Source organism: Fusarium solani (assembly GCF_023522795.1).
Source record: "Fusarium solani strain SB1 chromosome Unknown bctg00000010, whole genome shotgun sequence".
In the NCBI taxonomy this organism is placed as follows: domain Eukaryota; kingdom Fungi; phylum Ascomycota; class Sordariomycetes; order Hypocreales; family Nectriaceae; genus Fusarium; species Fusarium solani.
Window position 1 is genome coordinate 267,642 of NW_027072147.1, and position 17,672 is coordinate 285,313.

Sequence of the window (17,672 nt, forward strand, 5' to 3'; positions counted from 1 at the left end):
TCATTACTTGTGGGATTACGGCTGTTCTCACGGCCTGCCGTTGGTTGACAGCCTTAATAAGGAAACCAGAGAACCTCGGCATGCCCGGTCAACCGAACAAGGCTGTGCCACGGGCTTACAGCCCTGGCAGATGGCCTCCTTTGAAGACGTTACCAGGATGTAGAAAAGTAGCTAAAGAAATAAAGACAAGACAAAGTAAGAGTCTTGAGTTTACAATACGAAGAAAATAAGAACCGGCGAGATAATGGACCAAGTTCGAGGAACCACCACCGAAGCATTACTTCCCTTGTCTTCAGCCTCACTAGAGCTTTCCGTTGCTTGCGCGCCTGCTCCCGTTGGTGTCGTGTTTGCGTTAGAAACCGTCGTGCTTGCACTGGTCCCCGTCGTCTGTACACTAGCCGCTGTGATGGTGTGCGCCGTCGAATTCATCGTCCACGTAAACGTCGCGCCGCTGATGGGGCTCGTGATGGTACCGGCGAGGTTTGTCATTGTCGTCTGTGTTCCATTCTTGGGGAACTTGCCCGGTTCGTAGAACTTGGCATCCTTGTAGCCGGGAAGTGTATAGTTGTACTCCGTATGGCAAGTGCTGTTGTCGAATTTGCACTTGGGCCACTTCTCCCAAGCATCGCCCAACAAGGAGTTGAGGAAGGCGTCAACACCGAGATAGTTTGGGTCCATGTCTGGGCAGATGTTCCAGTAGCTAGTCAGAGGTATTGATTAGCATAAAGCAGTGAGAGAGAAAGGGAGATGACTTACGCAGACAGCGCTGCACTCCAACTACAACAGACACAAGCCGGGGGGACCTTGGCCTTTAATTCAGCCCGAGGCAATCCTTCCCACGCATCTGATGCCCCTCCTTCACAGTCATTCTGCTCCTCCAACACCTTGCCGACAGTTTCGGCAATTTTTGCCTTGTTGCATGAGCAAGCATTGGGCGCATCAACCGGGGCAGGGTAGAAGGGAAAACCCTCCTCTGGGCCGTCGTCGCAGGTCTTCACGACCTGTTGAACCGTTTTCTGGTACTCGCAGCTATAGACCTGTTTCTCTTAGTGTCCATGTTCATCCGCTTCATGTTGACAGAGACTTACCTGGTCCCAGCAATGTGTCAGAGCGCAATCCATTTGGCTGATGCTGCTCGCACACAAGCAGGTTGACTCGAGGCATCCAGATGCTGAATCCTCGCACCCTGTATTGATGCACCGTTGCTGTTCCTCGTTCACCTTGTCAACACATTTCTTCATGCCAGACGGGTCCACGCAGCGGGCTGGGTCGAGATGGCCGTATGTGGCTGCCAGCGCCGGTGTGGCCACCAGAAGGCTGGTCAAGAAATGAGCGACTAGTTTGTGAAGCATTGTAACGAATGAATGACTGCAAATGGAGGGTCTGGCGCTGAATCAATACGTACAGTGGACGTTGAGGCCATTATATGCCTCGAAGGATTACAACGTTTGGGTCTTGAAACTTGACATGATCCCTGAATTTGCAACTGACATAACCCATTGTCAGAGCACAAGTCGAGTCATTGGCCGGAGCTGATATTGAAGACTAACAGAGCAACGCGCAGACCAAGCTCGCCCCATTTTGCTCTATGCCTGAAACAAGCCTTCGACCAACACGTTCGGCCATCTCCAGTTGCAGCGGGTGCCCCAGATTAATGATAATTCTCACCAATGGAACCTGGGAAAAAGTGAAGACAATTTAAGCTTGGTGTCAAATATTGAGCAATGGAATATCACAGATAATTGGCAGCAGAGAAGTGGAATCGAGACGCCACCAAATGGCCTTGGTGCAGCTCTAATCTCAGCCACCCGCGGATCTCGGAGACAAATCACAACTTGTCCAACCAAAAAATGAGGGGGCTTGAAGCGGGTACAGCCGCTTGCGCCCGAAGGCTCCCACACAGAATTGTTTCCACTGCTAAAACACTAACTGATTCCGTAACTAACTTAGTGCGGCTACGTTAATATCTCATCACAAACCGGCCGCTTGATGGGAGCCTTCATGCAAGCAAAGAGATAGTGAGCCCGACAGCGATGACGCCTCCAAGCTCGGCAGATAGTCAAAGTTTGAGGAGCGCCTTGATTTCCGCCCAAATGTCTCAAGGATGATTGGGATACAAACCCCCTCAAACCGAGGCGGAGATGCACTGCTCAGCCGGGAGTGCCAGAACTACCAACACAGGCTGGTCTCCCATTCTATGCGCAAGTTTCTCTTTCTTGCAAGCTCATCAGATTTCTGGATATTGTCGTCATTATGCCCAGGCTCTCGCTGTCGTGTTTTGTTCGTCCATCTGTGCTTAAGAGTTGTTATCAGGGTTCGATTTGTTATCTCAGTCAGTTTCATCCCAACTTTCCACATACACAATATCGTCGGCACGAGATATACTCTTAATCGCTGTGTTTTGCGAGAGGTGTCCAGTTTAAAAGAAGGTTCGTCAAGACCGTTGGACGCGCATCCCGAGAAATATCGCCTTCTACAACTTGCATTAAGGTTCAACCATAATGGTTTCGGCAAACCTTGTACTATGTTCTTTATATTATGTTTACATGGTTTTTCTATCCGATCTATGTATTCCCTTTTCTGGTTACATGGGTAGAGTCAGACCTGATGAGATTGTTTGGCTGACGAGGCTTCACCCGGGAGTTTGTGAGGCAACTACTTGAACAGGTATGCAACTCTCACTCGTTAGGTTTATCTGATCTCGTTGAGCATATTTTACTTTATTTTATCTTGTTCTACTACTTAACATCATTGCATATGTAGTTGGGGAGTGAGCCTGTGTTGTTACACAAGGAGTCTGATGGACGCAATTCTCCTTGCATTGCTTGTTTGAGACAAGCCACTTGAGACAGCATCGGCACTTGGGCAAACAACGGCCGCATAATGTTTCATTCACGGCATGAAACTGCATATTAACACAATCCATATACCCTCCATAACTTCCCTATATCAAAATGAACATTTGTTTCGTTCCATCAACGATTGCCCTAGGGTAGGTCTGACGACTCCTCTGCGGGGAACACACGGAGATTTCGTCATTGGGCTCTAACCCTGACAGGGGAGCCCCGACACGCGGCGTGGGGTCAGGAAGCCCACATTGATCGATGGGATTCTACGTGGTAGGGAAAATGGGTCGGTCGGGCAACGCTGTGCCGGGACATTTTACGATGGTGGCTGGATCTGGGATGCTTGTTGTACATACAGATACGGGGTTACGCCCAACCACCAGAGTGCAGACTGTGCTGTTGGGTGCATGGAGGAATCCTTTCAGCCTCCTCTCTTATGTGCATTGCTGGAAATAGACGGGTTCGGAAGAGGGGAAGGCATCTACGCATTTCAATGGAGAATCACGGTCCGGTTGCGATCCTATCACGTCCTGTCACTCGCAGTGTTCACTTGAAAATTCATCTCGACGGCTTCTGTCCATGCAGTCAACAAAAGTCACGCCATGATCAGCAAAGGCAGCAGGTCCATCAGGCTACGATAAGTGTGCATGTAGTCTCCTCGATCGCTTCAAGCCGTGGGGAAATGCAAATGCGTGGTCGGGCAAACAAAATCTCGATGGATTTCGCCCCTGCCCCCCTCCTCCTCAATTCCGCCCTCGGAGCACGGCAACCGTACTAAGGCATTGTTCCATCATCGGGGGGGTTCCTTTGTTGGCCGGGAGCAGGTTGAAGCTGCAGGAGAAGGACTTTTCTCGTATTCTGTACCAAAATAGTTGGAGTTTACTGGGGCACACCCACAGGTGATGCTGACGTCAAGAGGAGGAGAGGAGAAGAGTTGAAGGGCATTGGGAGGACTTGAATAATTCGGTATTGAATTTGCAGAGTCTCGATATTTACTATATACCATTATTTTAAACTTGTGTACAAACAAAATGGCATGATGAATCTCGTGAGTATTTACCGGGAAACGAAAGACTTGAGATCTTGCCATCCATGGATGGGGTTTCTAAGAATAGCGGGCAACACACGATCGGAGCTGCAGCCTATCGGGCGCACCGACCGACTCTTTTACCTGCATGTGAATTTTCACGATGGATGGATGCCAAGTTTCTGTGCCGTGTGGTCTGGCCGTATTTCCGGCTGGATGTGAGCTGGCGGCATGATACGATACGTGATGGACTTTCTTACGACTGGCGGAAATGCCGTGGCCTCTACTGAAGCCGTACGGCTCGTCTATATTTCTGCTTTAGAGTTTTACGCCGTGCGAGTGTGTGCACGTGCAAAATGCAGGGTAAAAAAAGTCTTGTCCTGTTGCTTGCACCACCATGGGCAGGGTCATGGCATCGAGACAAGAGACACTGTCTGTCGGCCGGCCAATGTGTTTGTTGTGCAGTGCGAGGCGAGACGATGCACCTGCCGATCAGTTCATGTTACGTTGTACCATTCACGCAGGAACCAGAGCTGAATGCAGGAACTCGTCTTCTTCATCTCAGAATGTGTCCCTCCAAAGCCAAGTTAGGGCGTCAAGTCGACAAGAGATGACCCAAAAGGTCAACATGAAACAAGTCATCCTTAGCGACGTTCATCTCTTTCAGCTCAACCTGCACAGAGAAACACAACCAGAAACAAAGCGCTCGTAAAGATACACACGGTGATTCGTTGAATGCTTCAGAGTGGATATCCCTCCTTGTCAAGGATCATGTCGCAACCGACGGGATACGACGCCGACAAGAGGCTCAGGATGCACAACACCGAGTGAATTGCCGCCTGCTTACCTATCCAGGTGTTAAAATAAAACCGGGCAACCCAGGCGTCTCGCCCTGCAAGATTCAGCTGGACCAGCCATTTTTACCCGCAGACACGGCGCTTGGACTGGGGGGAGGGGACGATCCCTCGGTCGACAGTTGTGCGAGATTTTGGCAGAGAGTGGGGAGACGAGGGCAAAGAAAAGCGACCCATGAGAAGGTAAAAAACCTCGTGTATGTAAGGCAAAAAAAGACACACCAGCCAAGCAAGCCAGTGTACGTGGTTTGTCCCGGCCCACAGCAGAGGCCCCATGGACAGCGAGCGCGTCTGTCCAGCCAACTCCAGGAGAACCGGCAGGGGTTCCCTAACCAATCATGGCGGAAACTGATCTGATCGCAGATCAGAGATGCCCATATTTAGCGGCCGAGTCAGATCATTTCACGCCGGCTGATAGGCCTAACACGAGCGGCTGCAGAGCCCGACCCCCTGTTCATGGGGCCTTTTAGAAACATTTTTAGAACAACCAAGAAACCGTTGCATGCTCCCGCAACCTATCAAACGCCTCAGACAAGGATGCGCGCGCTTGTCTCCCAGAAAGAGGCTCCGGGGCATGCTGTCTTTCCCGCCTCATCCGTAACGTGCCTGTCTCTAGCTTTTGGGCCTCGCAACATGGCCGGCCCATTTGTCGCGCGTTGGGATACCGCTTTGGCAGGTCTCAAGTCCCACCGTAAACTGCACCTCGTCCAACCGTTCCTATTCCTGTCGCCCAGCATGACATCACGCCGAGCCGGGGTCATGATGGAGACGCCCGTATTGTATCCCAACCACACTGGCTGGGCCGAGCTGTCACCAAACGGACCTATACGAGCGACGCAGAGAAACAAAACAACATCTGAGGGTCACCTGTCTGCTATAAGAAAGGTCCTCCGTTTCCCTCCAAACCGGATCTTGTCTCTCCAACCGACTTTCGTTCAACAAAGCCGCACTCGTTTCATCTTACATTCGCTACAAACCAATTTCAGCTTCGCCCTACAACATGCAGGGCTTCCTTCTGCTCGGCGCCGCAGCCATTGGCCTGGCCAATGCTGCCGCCGTCGAATTCCCCAAGAGGAACTACGACAACGTTCCCGGCAACCCATACAACAACATTCCCCAGGGCTACACCACCTCGACCGTCTACGAGACGCAGACTTTCACAGTTACTGACTGCCACGATGACGTCCCCGACTGCCCCAACACGCCTCACATCACCACAAAGACCATTGCCGTCTCGACCACCATCTGCCCCATCACCGAGGTCGAGACTCCTCCTGGTTCCGTCTCCGAGGCTTCTACCCCATACGTTCCTCCTCAGCCTACCTCGTCATCTATCCCGTATGGTCCTCCTCCCGTGGAAACCAAGCCCACCACTTCTTCGGCTCCTCCTGCTGAGACCCAGCCGAGTTCTTCGGTCCCTCCTGTAGAGTCCGAGTCTTCTTCTCTTCCTCCTGTGGACACAACTCACTACGGTCCTCCTCCTTCCGAGACTAAGCCTACTTCTTCTGCTCCCGAGACTGTCCCCAGCAAGGAGACTACTCCTTATGCCCCCCTCCCGCTGGATCTACTGAGGCTACTAGCTCGGTTCCCTCTGTCGAGACTGAGTCCACTTCGGTTCCTCCCGTTGAGACTAAGCCTACCACCACTGGCAAGCAGAGCACTACTCCCTATGCTCCTCCTCCTGCTGGATCTACTGAGGTTTCCAGCTCTGTCCCCTCCGTCGAGACCGAGTCTACTTCAGTTCCTCCCGTTGAGACTGAGTCTTCTTCGGTTCCTCCTGTTGAGACCAAGCCCACCACCACTGGCAAGCAGAGCACCCACTATGGCCCTCCTCCTTCCGAGACCCTGCCTGCTACTTCTGAGGGTACAACCGAGTTGACCACTTCCACTCCCAAGCCCCAGACCACTGGCTGGACCACCTCAACTGTCTACACCACCGAGGTCCACACCATCACCTCTTGCGCTCCTGAGGTTCCTGACTGCCCCGGAACCCCCCACGTGACCACCAAGACCATTGCTGTCTCGACTACTATCTGCCCCGTGACTGAGACTCAGCCTGTTCCTACCGGCAAGGGCTCGACCGACTACCCCCCTCCTCCTGTCAAGACCACCACCAAGCCCGGCGTCTCTACTGAGGAGATCCCCAGCTCGTCTGAGGAGGTTCCCAGCTCTTCCGAGGGTGTTCCCACCACTTCTGAGGGTGTCCCTACCACCACCGGAAAGTACCCTCCTCCCCCCAAGTCGTCGACCAAGCCCGGTGTCTCTACTGAGGAGGTTCCCACCACTTCTGAGGAAGTTCCCACTTCGTCTGAGGGCGTTCCTACTACCTCTGGCAAGTACCCCCCTCCCCCCAAGTCTTCCACGAAGCCTGGTCACTCCACCGAGGAGGTTCCCACTTCGTCTGAGGCTGTTCCCACCACCTCTGGCAAATATCCTCCTCCTCCCAAGTCGTCGACTAAGCCTGGTCACTCCACTGAGGAAGTCCCTACTTCTTCTGAAGAGGTCCCCAGCTCGTCCGAGGAGGTCCCCTCTACCACCGGCAAGACTTCGTCCACTGGCAAGTATCCTCCTCCTCCCAAGACCACTGGCTGGACTACTTCCACTGTCTACACCACCAACGTGTACACTGTGACTTCGTGCCCCCCTGAGGTTCCTAACTGCCCCAACACTCCTCACGTTACGACTGAGACTATCGCTATTTCCACCACTGTCTGCCCCGTGACCTCTGAGTCTGTCACCGAGACCACTGGCATTGAGACTGTCCCTGAGTCATCTGAGACCACCGACATCGAGACAGCCCCCACCACTACTGGCACTGAGGTTGTTCCCACCACCACCGGTACTGAGGTCGTTCCCACCACCAAGGCTACTACCAAGGTCACCACTGAGGTCACCACCAAGGGACACTCGACCACTGAGTGGACTACCTCGACTGTCTACACCACCAACGTGTACACCATCACTTCTTGCCCTCCTGAGGTTCCTGACTGCCCTGGCACTCCCCATGTCACAACCGAGACTATCGCCGTGTCCACCACTGTCTGCCCTGTGACTTCGACCACCGAGGTGCCTCCTCACTCTACCAAGACGGTTCCTACCAAGCAGGGTACCACCGAGGTTCCTACCACTCTCATCACCTCGACTCCCGGTGTTCCCACCACGCCTGTTCCCACTGGCCACAACGACACCACGGCTTATCCTCCTCCTAAGCCCAGCGAGTCTAAGGATACCACTGAGGTTCCTCCTCCCAAGCCCACGACCACGATCAAGACTGGAACTACTGAGGTTCCCCCTAAGCCTTCGACCACTGAGTGGACTACCTCGACCGTGTACACGACCACTGTCAAGACCATCACCTACTGTGGACCTGATGTGCCCTACTGCTCTCAGCCTCCTCACATCACCACTGAGACCATCGCCATTTCCACCACTGTCTGCCCTGTGACTTCGACCGAAGAGGTGCCTCCTCCCAAGTCTACCAAGCCAACTGTCCACACCGAGGTGCCTCCTCCTAAGACCACCGGTACAACTGAGGTTCCCCCTCCCAAGGGCACCACTGAGGTCCCTCCCCCAAGGACACTACTACAGTTCCTCCTCCCAAGCCAGTCACTACTACCGGCTGGTCCACCTCTACCGTGTACACCACCACTGTCAAGACCATCACCTACTGTGGCCCCGATGTCCCTTACTGCTCTCAGCCTCCTCACATCACCACTGAGACCATCGCTGTTTCCACCACTGTCTGCCCCGTCACTTCGACCTACGTCCCTCCCAAGCCCACTGGCAATACCGAGGTTCCTCCTCCTAAGCCTACTGGACACACCGAGGTCACTCCTCCCAAGCCTACCGGTCATACTGAGGTTACTCCCCCAAGCCCACTGCCCCTGTCAGCGTCGAGACCACCACTCACTTGACCACCTCGACTGTGTACACCACCAAGGTCCGAACCGTCACCTGGTGCGGCCCTGAGGTCCCTGACTGCCCCAACACTCCTCATGTCACGACCGAGACCATCGCTCTCTCAACCACCATCTGCCCCGTGACCATCACCCGCGAGGTTACTCCTCCTCCCTACCAGACCACCAAGGTTGTTGTTCCTCCTCAGCCTCACACCACCAAGGTCGTCTACCCTCCCAACCCTCCTCTGCCTGGCAACTACACCCAGACTCTGTACACTACCAAGCACTACACCATCACCAAGTGCCCTCCTGAGGTTCCTAACTGCCCCATCGGCTCGGTCACCACCACCGTCTATGCTACTGCTACCACCTGCATCCAGAGCTGGCGACCCACCACCAAGGTCACTCAGCCCACCACTGTCGTTCCTCCTCCCCACGGCGGCAACCTGACCTCGACTCTGTACACTACCAAGCACTACACCATCAGCAAGTGCCACTCTGAGGCTCAGGACTGCACCGTTGGCAAGACCACCACTATCGTTTACGCTACCGGCACCACCAAGATCCAGCCTTCGGTTGAGACTCACTACACTGTCCCTGTCCCTGAGACTGAGACTGTGGTTCCCACCAAGCCTGTTGAGACTAAGCCTGTCGAGACTGAGACTGTGATCCCTACCAAGCCAGTTGAGACCAAGCCCGTCGAGACCAAGCCCGTTGAGACTGAGACCGAGGTTCCCACCAAGCCTGTGGAAACCAAGCCTGTCGAGACCCAGCCTGGTGTTTCCTACTCTGCTCCCCAGCCCGCCGAGACTCAGCCCACCTATGAGCAGCCTTCCTACCCGGCCCAGCCCGAGCAGTCTCAGCCCGTGAAGCCCGCCGAGTCCCAGCCCGCTCAGACCTACTCCACCCCCGACCAGCCCGAGGGTTCCTACCCTGCTCCTCTCGCCGCCACCACCGAAGAGTCCGATGACGGCGTCGAGGAGAAGACCGTCCCCGCGACTGGTGCCGCTGGCCGCCTGATGGGCAACGTCGAGGTTGTCCTGGCAGCCGCCGGAGTTGTCGCCCTTCTCCTTTAAAAATGTCTTGCATATTGCTCGCTAGAGCTATGACGATTACGACTCTCTCATCATCACATATTGTCTATTCACGGAAATGATTCATCTCACATAAGAGTACATGACGAACGGTTTTCCCAATTTTCTTTAGATTTATATAGTCTATTTCCTTTCCTTCATGTCCAGCCTTGATTTCTAAAAGATTGTGTCAAATTATCCTGCCGAGTATCTAGATTAGATTAAATAGCTCTCCTTCATTAATGTCATGCACTTAACGGCATCTCTTCTTATTGCATTGCACTGTGACATGTCTTGGCATTAAAACTCTCCCATCTCTTGAAGACTCCAAAGCCTTTGGTACTTCAGGGGCTTGTCTTTGGCTTCACATAGTGCTACCCGACATCTCCGTACTTTCTAACGAAGGTGAAGCTATTCCCAGAACCCTCTCATGTCTAGTTCAGCCTCAGAACCAATCAATTAGCTCCCCCATGACCAGCGTCAAGGGAGGTCTGTGATTTGTGAATGCCCTCAAGTGGGGGCTCCAGCTGCACTCCCCACTCCATCGTCTGTCTCACGCCGCCACGATCGAACTATCGACGCCACCATGATCCATTGACAGGTGTGCACTTGCTGTTCCAACCTATCAGTACAACACGGGCGTTGAGACCGGTTAGTAGCGTTGGTATGCGGCCTGGTGCTGGAATCTGTCAAACCCTTCGAGAACGTGCTACCGCATTATCTCTTCATCCAAGACCCGAGGCATTGACAAGCGGCCCGAGATCCGATCGGAGCTAGATACCGAAAAGGGGACAGGGTTGAAGCACAACCGAAATTACACGATGCAAGGAGGTTGGCGCTTCCAAGCCCAAGCGAGGTCCACGAACAAATCCACGCTGGGCATTGGCTTGCGAAATTCAACGCTTGCAAACTCTAGAGTTTTCCTCCACGTGTTAATTGACATTTTAAAGTTCATCGGACTGTCGCTTCAATCTATCGTCTATTAGCTGTCGATCGTCAATGACGATTTTCGCTAACCGCGATCTTTCAATGCCTCGAAAACAGTGCATGTTTCGATGCTGTTTGTTCCATTCAAAGAAATAGGGTAGCTGTCAAGTTTCTCCTTCATCCCTTTTCTGCCCCTACCGGCATTGCGGGCTAACTCGGAATCGCTTGAACCATGCCAATTGAGATCTCCCCTTCCCCCGCGCAAACCCTTGAAAGGGACAACCCTTGCGTCCTCGCCGCCCCCTGGCGCCTCACCTAATGCAAGTTACCAGTATCGGGATGCTTCCCTCTTTGCGACCTTGGTCGGTCTGCGGCGGCCAAGGTGAATGCCAAGTGCTTACTGATGGATAAGGAGTTGAATGACGTGAGAAATGCCCAATGAGCATTTGCAGAAGAAGCGCTTCCAAATGTTTTGCCAATGCGACATCTACAGACTCTTTAAGGACAAATGCGTTCCTCCTATGATTTCACTCAACTCCTGCAAGCCCTTGCTTTGCAGATTGAAGCTGACAAGGTATGCTGCGTTGACCGTACTTCGAGAACCAACCGGATGGTCATCCAGGGTCCCATCACAGCTCACTAAATACAAGCTTAAACAAAGAAGCAAAGCAAGTTTTTCCATCTCCTAACCCCATTACAGTTACTCCCTTGGCGGCACGTCAACGGGTCCCGGGCTTGCAAAAGACAAGATGAGATTCGAGCAAAAATCTTTTGACAGTGCATCCCTTGTTTCCGCCGCCCGTACCTGAAACTCGGCTAGCTTATCCAAGCTGGTGGCGGACTCAATCTGTTCAATCTTCCAATTGCCGCGCGCTTGGAGTTGCGTTGAGGCTTGATACCCCTGCCGTCTTGGCCCGGCGCTGTCGCCCAAAAGAGTCTCCGTCTCCACGGAGATGAGACGAAACGTGAATTCCACCACTCTGAATTTAGTTTCTCCCTGGCAGACGAAACATGTCCAACTTCTCCGTTTTCTGCAACCTCAGAGGCAAAAAACATGTTTCTCAATGGTATATAAAGAGGTCGTTATGGCCGAGTTAAGTGCTGTGCTCCTCAGCTCTGTCTTTGCATCCCAAGTCTCATACATTCTTTTTTTTCTTTCCATCATTCTTCCCTTCGTTTCTTCACTGTGTGAAGCTGGTTTATTCCTCTCTCTAACTACAACAACTTTTTAACCAATTACAATCACTTTTTCACTCTTTCCAAAAACCATCACCATGTCTTTCAAGTCCGCTGCTGCTCTCGTTGGCGCTTTCGCCGCCACCGCCCTCGCCCACGGCACTGTCACCGGTATCAAGGTTGACGGTACCTACCACGGTGGTTACAAGCTTGACTACTACTACGCCAAGCAAAACGGTGGCAATGTCCCTGAGATTGCTGCCTGGTCTGCTGAGAACCTTGACAACGGCTTTGTCGCCCCCGATGCCTATGGCACCGTCGACATCAACTGCCACAAGAACAGCGCCCCCGGTGCTACCTCTGTCTCCGTCAAGGCTGGCGGTGAAGTGGCTTTTGAATGGTCGGCATGGCCTGAGAGGTTCGATCTAGATGTCCTAGTATGCAGTGTGTGAAAAGCTAACATGTCAACTAGCCACTTCGGCCCTGTCTTCACCTACGTCGCCAAGTGCGCTGGTGAATGCTCCGCCGCCGACCCTTCTACTCTGAAGTGGGTTAAGATCGATGAGGGCGGTATCGACATCGCTGCTCAGAAGTGGGCTGCCACTGATCTCATCGAGAACAACAACACCTGGGTCACCACCGTCCCTACTACCCTCGCCTCCGGCAACTACGTCTTCCGCCACGAGATCATTGCCATGCACGGTGCTGGCGAGGCCAACGGCGCCCAGAACTACCCCCAGTGCTTCAACATTGAGATCACTGGTGGTGGCTCTGACAACCCCGAGGGTGTCCTGGGTACTGAGCTGTACTCTGCCACTGACGCTGGCATCAAGTTCAACCCCTATGGCGAGATCAAGAGCTACGAGATCCCCGGCCCCGCTCTGTACGGTTCCGGCTCTGGTTCCGGCTCCGGCTCTGGCTCCGGCTCTGGCTCCGGCTCCGGCAGCCCTACCAGCGCTGCTCCCGCCATCCCTGCCAACACCACCGTCGCCTCCCCCGTTGTCCCCGCCCCCGAGACCCCTATCTCTGCTCCTACCAGCCTTGTCACCTCCGTCATCGTCCCCGCTGAGCCCACTGCCACCTCCGTCCAGGGCAACGCCGCTAGCTCGGCTGCCCCTGAGGCTCCCGTCGCCACTCAGCCCACCTCTGAGCCCTCCGAGCCTACTGAGCCTTCCACTGGCAGCGGCTCTGAGCTCCCCGAGACCTTCACCCTCGACACCTTCATTGACTGGCTCCGCGCCAACGCTGGCTCCAAGAAGGCCCGCCGCCACGCTCGTGCTTTCTTCTAAGCTGCAGCATTTGAAAGATTTTGAAGCCTGGTCGTCACTTTGACGTCCCGGCTAGGAGGATTTGTGGAAGTGAGATGTAAATTACAATTCAGAGACTTTCTGTACATAATTCAGAGCCCAATATACTACTCGCATAGCGTTATCTATGCTGTACATCATCTTTTACTCTTAGATCATCTGCCAGTGAACTTGAAACCAAATGCCCAAGCCGTGCAGATCGTGTCTCCAAGTTCTGTGACCGTGGTCTCCACCTAAAGCTCTGTCTCAGGTCTAAGAAATCCAGTGCCAGCTCCCAAGAGAGCACTAACACAACTGTGTTTTTCTTGTTGTAGCTGATGACCTCTTTTTGGAGACGTCACTGATGAAACGAGCAACAGATAATACAATGCTATCACCCAACTTCATAGTTACATTGACACAATAAAGTCATAACCATTAACAAACATCATCCTTAAATAGCCCTAATATTACACTGTACCTTCACCCCTTTATGACTGATCCCGTCTAAACTGTCGACAAAATCCACACTACAAGCTGCCATACATAACTCGATAACCTACTGGATGTTGAGCGCCTAGTCAAGCAAAACTGGGTTACTGGTGGTATTTGAGCCAGATACTAATTTTTAAGCCGATATAGAACAGGCAACTCATTGTGACAATGTTGCAAACGAAATGCTTGTTGAAATTCTCTAATTAATGAAAAGCCACAGGGCTACGCTGATGCGCTCAAGGTATCTTCTCTATCCAAGTTCATATCCAAGACGTTGAGTCTCGGCTCGCAAAAAAATCCAATATCTATTGCTTTTCCAAGTTTCCTGCAACCATGGTCTCATCTCTCGACTGCTTCAAGAAAGGCACCAGCTTGGTACCGCCAGTACCCGTCAACTCCTCTCCAGCCTTTCTCGACGAAGAGCTGGCGAGGTTCTGGGGTCCTTCCTTGCTTCCTTGCCGAGAGGGAAGGATGATGTATCTCGTGACGATCTGGATGTGCTTGTTCCGGAACTTGCTCAGGGCATCGGTGGCGGATGTGAATGCTTCCTGGAGGCGGTGCTGCCCGTCTGTCGTGGGAGGCAGGAGAGCCAGTTCTCGGATGCTTCCCATGCGGGCAATGTGTGTGAGGAAACGGCGGTGAGGACCGGGCATGTACTCCTTGACAATATCGTGGTAGCTCTTCTCGCCCTTCACCTCGGTATTGTTGCCGCTCGTAATATGCTCGACACCAAGCACGATATCGAAGAACTGGATGAGAGAGCTCTGTCCGTTGCTCCCACCTCGCAAGTGTCTCCATTCACCCTTGCCATCACCCTCGTCGTAGAAGACACCTCTTGGTAGACCAGCAGACTCCATGTTCTTGCTTCCAGCCAAGAAAGGTCGGATCTTGTAGTAAAAGGTCATTGGGTCGCACTTCTCATACATCCTCTCGAGAAGCACACCCACACCATCAATGCACTCCTTCAGTTCTTGGAGAGCAGAAACGATGACGTCGTAGTCCCTTGTCTTGACAGCCTCGAGGGCCTCCATCATGCGGGGGATGATACCGCCGGCCCTCGCCTCCATCGCCACACTGATGAGCAGGAACCATGACTCTGACTCGGTTCCAGTAAATGTATGTAAGGTATCGAGTTTGCTAAGGTCGGAAAAGTCGTTGCCTGAGCAGGAAAAGTTCCAGAGGTTGGCGGCGGCGTATGTGAGAACAGGGGGAAGTTCGAGATGCTTCGACACTTCGAGGAAGGGGACTGTGATTTGAGGGGGTAGGATCTAGGAATGGTTAGTACATCACAGTTAAAGACGAGATGCATTTTTGTTTTACCTGTGCGGGCTTCTCGCCGCCCCAGACGTAGGCATGCGTCAAGAAAGCCATGATAGAATATGCTCTCCGCCACTCTGCCTCTGACCGGAGTCGGTCTGTAGAGAGCACGGGGAGTTGATCAACTGCTCTTCTAATGCCATTCTCGACCAGAGTTGGAAGGTGCTGGATGATGAGCTCCCAGGGCTCGTAGTAGGAGTCAGGTAGTTGCCTCAGAGGGCTGTGCTCTGGGAGAAAGGCATTGCTGGATACAGCAAACTCCTTCAACTCGGCCGTTGGCTTGATCCGAGGGATCTGGTGTGGTACTGCATGAGGCGACATTGTAAAGTTGGTGTGGTACAGAGGCGATGTTGTATAAACTGTGATACTAGAGCAAATCGAGAGCGGGAAGTGGCGTCTTGGCTTTGCTGGACTTGCGAGTGATGGTGTTGAAGAACAATTGATCAGATAAAGCGTCGACACCAGGTCTAAAATAGAGTTACTTGTTCCCATGGGGGGCATTGTTTCCGTCTCCGTGTGATCCGCCTTGTTCTCGAACTTTGCCCTGTTTTCACATCCGCCCCGTACCTCCATCCGCCTTGTTCAGCCGTGTGCTTGCACATCCGTTGCCCGGTTCTTGAAGAAATGGATCCGCATCTTCCGTTCCGGCATCATGCGGGCGATTGAGAATGACATCCATTGACCAATCAGCTACTGCAGTTTGCTCAAAATGGACATGATGACGTCCACTTTACGGGGCACGGAAGACGGAACTTCGGATGTGGGTCTTCCGCACATCCGCTCGGGCGTCTTTGTAGATACCGGAAGCGACCGAGATGGGGCTCGACGGAACATAAAGTGATTTCGCAATCCCATGCTCCAAGACCAGTCGTACGATTCCATCATTAGCCATCTCAAGTCATTCTCACTACCCTTACCTACTACCACACTCAATTCACAATGGAGTTGTCAGGATTCGTCGATCGTCTACGGAGCGGAGCCTCCCCCAAGTTCCCGCAAGATGCCAATTCGTTAGAGTTTGCTCGCCATCTCGACTCTCAGGACAAGCTAAGCCATCTTCGGGATGAGTTTGTCATCCCCACAAAGAGATCTCTCAAGAAGAAAGCCTTGGACGGATCGATTCCCTGTAAGTAGCTGTGCCGAGTCAAGTCTTCAGACGAGCTGACCCAATTTAGCCCATGGTGCCTCTTCCAATGGCACTAACGGTACCAACGGTCACAGCAATGGTCACAACGGATCAAAGGACGACTCTGAGCAATGCCTCTACTTTGTTGGCAACTCCCTTGGTGCTCAACCCAAGGCTGTCCGAGAGTACCTCAACGCTCAGCTCGAGACATGGGCATCCATTGGTGTCAACGGCCACTTCAGCGCAATGGGCAACTCCCCATTGACACCTTGGCAAGACATGGCTGAGGACTGTGCCATCAAGTCTGCTGATATCGTTGGAGCTTCTCCTAGTGAGATCGTCATCATGAACACCCTGACAGCCAACCTGCACTTTTTGATGGCCAGCTTCTACAAGCCCAATGAGAAGCGTCACAAGATCATTCTCGAGTGGAAGCCCTTCCCCAGTGACCACTACGCTATTGAGAGTCAGGTTGTCTGGCATGGACTGGACCCTGAGAAGAGCATGGTCAAGATCCACCCCAACGATGACTTTATCATCACAACGGATTTGATCCTGTCTACTATTGATGAGCACGCCGAAGAGACTGCTCTGCTTCTTCTTCCTGGTATTCAATACTACTCTGGTCAACTTTTCGACATCCCCCGAATCACCGCCTACGCCCAAGAAAGGGGCATCGTCGTGGGCTGGGATCTGGCCCACGCTGCCGGAAACGTCGAGCTGAAGCTTCATGACTGGAACGTTGACTTTGCCTGCTGGTGCACATACAAGTACATCAACGCTGGCCCCGGTTCCATCGCCGGAGCCTATGTCCACGAGAAGCACGGCAAGGTCGAGTTCAAGGACGACTCTGGCAAGCCTACGTACCGACCCCGTCTGATGGGTTGGTATGGAGGTGATAAGAGTGTTCGTTTCAACATGGACAACAAGTTTGTGCCCACTGTCGGTGCGGGAGGTTACCAGCTTTCCAACCCCTCTGCTATTGATCTGGCTAGCTTGTCTGGCGCCCTCTCGGTCTTTAACAAGACCAAGATGTATGATATTCGATCAAAGGCTCTCGTCTTGACAGCCTACGCCGAGCATCTGCTGGATCAAATCATCTCTGAGTCATCCGACGAGACGCCCCTCTTCCGCATCATCACACCCCGTGATCCCGCGCAAAGAGGAACCCAGCTGAGTGTCCTTCTCAGGGAAGGCCTGATGGAGAGAGTGAGCGAGGCCTTGGAGGAGAACGGAGTCATTTGCGATAAGCGAAAGCCCGACGTGATCAGAGTTGCCCCTGTGCCTCTGTACACGAGGTTTGAGGATGTGTGGAAGTTTATGCAGGTGCTGAGGGGGGCACTGAGCCAATGATTTTCACGATACCAAAGACTGTAGTGTTAAAATAATGAGCAAGCAGTAATGATTCATTTGAGATTAGAGAGTCATGGACCAAGATGAACTGTAACTCTAGGCCTAACCCTACTGTGCAAGTAAAGCCGTTACATAGTTTCCGCTAGAGATACTCATCTTCGAGTCATTTAGCGCCCTTGTCTATCCAAACTACGTAGCAGACCGTATCTAGCTTCGCTTAAGCTTGGCAATAGACCAGCCCAAGAAAGGTACCTCTCTTGTCTGGCGGCTGGAGCCATTCTGAGTTTCCCACA

At 52.9% G+C, this 17,672-nt stretch overlaps 5 protein-coding genes across 5 annotated transcripts; 3 read left to right on the forward strand and 2 right to left on the reverse strand.

Annotated features, from left to right (window-relative positions):
• Nucleotides 1-210: 210 nt before the first annotated feature.
• MRS44_014130 (uncharacterized protein) lies at nucleotides 211-1,352 on the reverse strand (the record flags this gene model as incomplete). The annotated part of the gene is made up of 3 exons (XM_065618283.1): nucleotides 211-700; nucleotides 757-1,037; nucleotides 1,089-1,352. The coding sequence occupies 3 exons, from the start codon at nucleotides 1,350-1,352 to the stop codon at nucleotides 211-213; spliced, it is 1,035 nt and encodes a 344-aa protein (XP_065474355.1).
• A 4,008-nt stretch (nucleotides 1,353-5,360) lies between these two features.
• On the forward strand, nucleotides 5,361-9,702 carry MRS44_014131 (uncharacterized protein; the record flags this gene model as incomplete). The annotated part of the gene is made up of 5 exons (XM_065618284.1): nucleotides 5,361-5,589; nucleotides 5,714-6,311; nucleotides 6,434-8,288; nucleotides 8,330-8,554; nucleotides 8,602-9,702. The coding sequence occupies 5 exons, from the start codon at nucleotides 5,361-5,363 to the stop codon at nucleotides 9,700-9,702; spliced, it is 4,008 nt and encodes a 1,335-aa protein (XP_065474356.1).
• A 2,198-nt stretch (nucleotides 9,703-11,900) lies between these two features.
• MRS44_014132 (uncharacterized protein) lies at nucleotides 11,901-13,091 on the forward strand (the record flags this gene model as incomplete). The annotated part of the gene is made up of 2 exons (XM_046270153.2): nucleotides 11,901-12,220; nucleotides 12,275-13,091. 2 exons carry the CDS (start codon nucleotides 11,901-11,903, stop codon nucleotides 13,089-13,091), a joined length of 1,137 nt encoding a protein of 378 aa, XP_046124154.2.
• Nucleotides 13,092-13,888: 797 nt separating this feature from the next.
• MRS44_014133 (uncharacterized protein) lies at nucleotides 13,889-15,221 on the reverse strand (the record flags this gene model as incomplete). Its single annotated transcript, XM_046281757.2, has 2 exons — nucleotides 13,889-14,851; nucleotides 14,904-15,221. The coding sequence occupies 2 exons, from the start codon at nucleotides 15,219-15,221 to the stop codon at nucleotides 13,889-13,891; spliced, it is 1,281 nt and encodes a 426-aa protein (XP_046124155.1).
• A 618-nt stretch (nucleotides 15,222-15,839) lies between these two features.
• Nucleotides 15,840-17,379, forward strand: MRS44_014134 (uncharacterized protein; the record flags this gene model as incomplete). Its single annotated transcript, XM_046277951.2, has 2 exons — nucleotides 15,840-16,026; nucleotides 16,076-17,379. 2 exons carry the CDS (start codon nucleotides 15,840-15,842, stop codon nucleotides 17,377-17,379), a joined length of 1,491 nt encoding a protein of 496 aa, XP_046124156.1.
• Nucleotides 17,380-17,672: the final 293 nt, after the last annotated feature.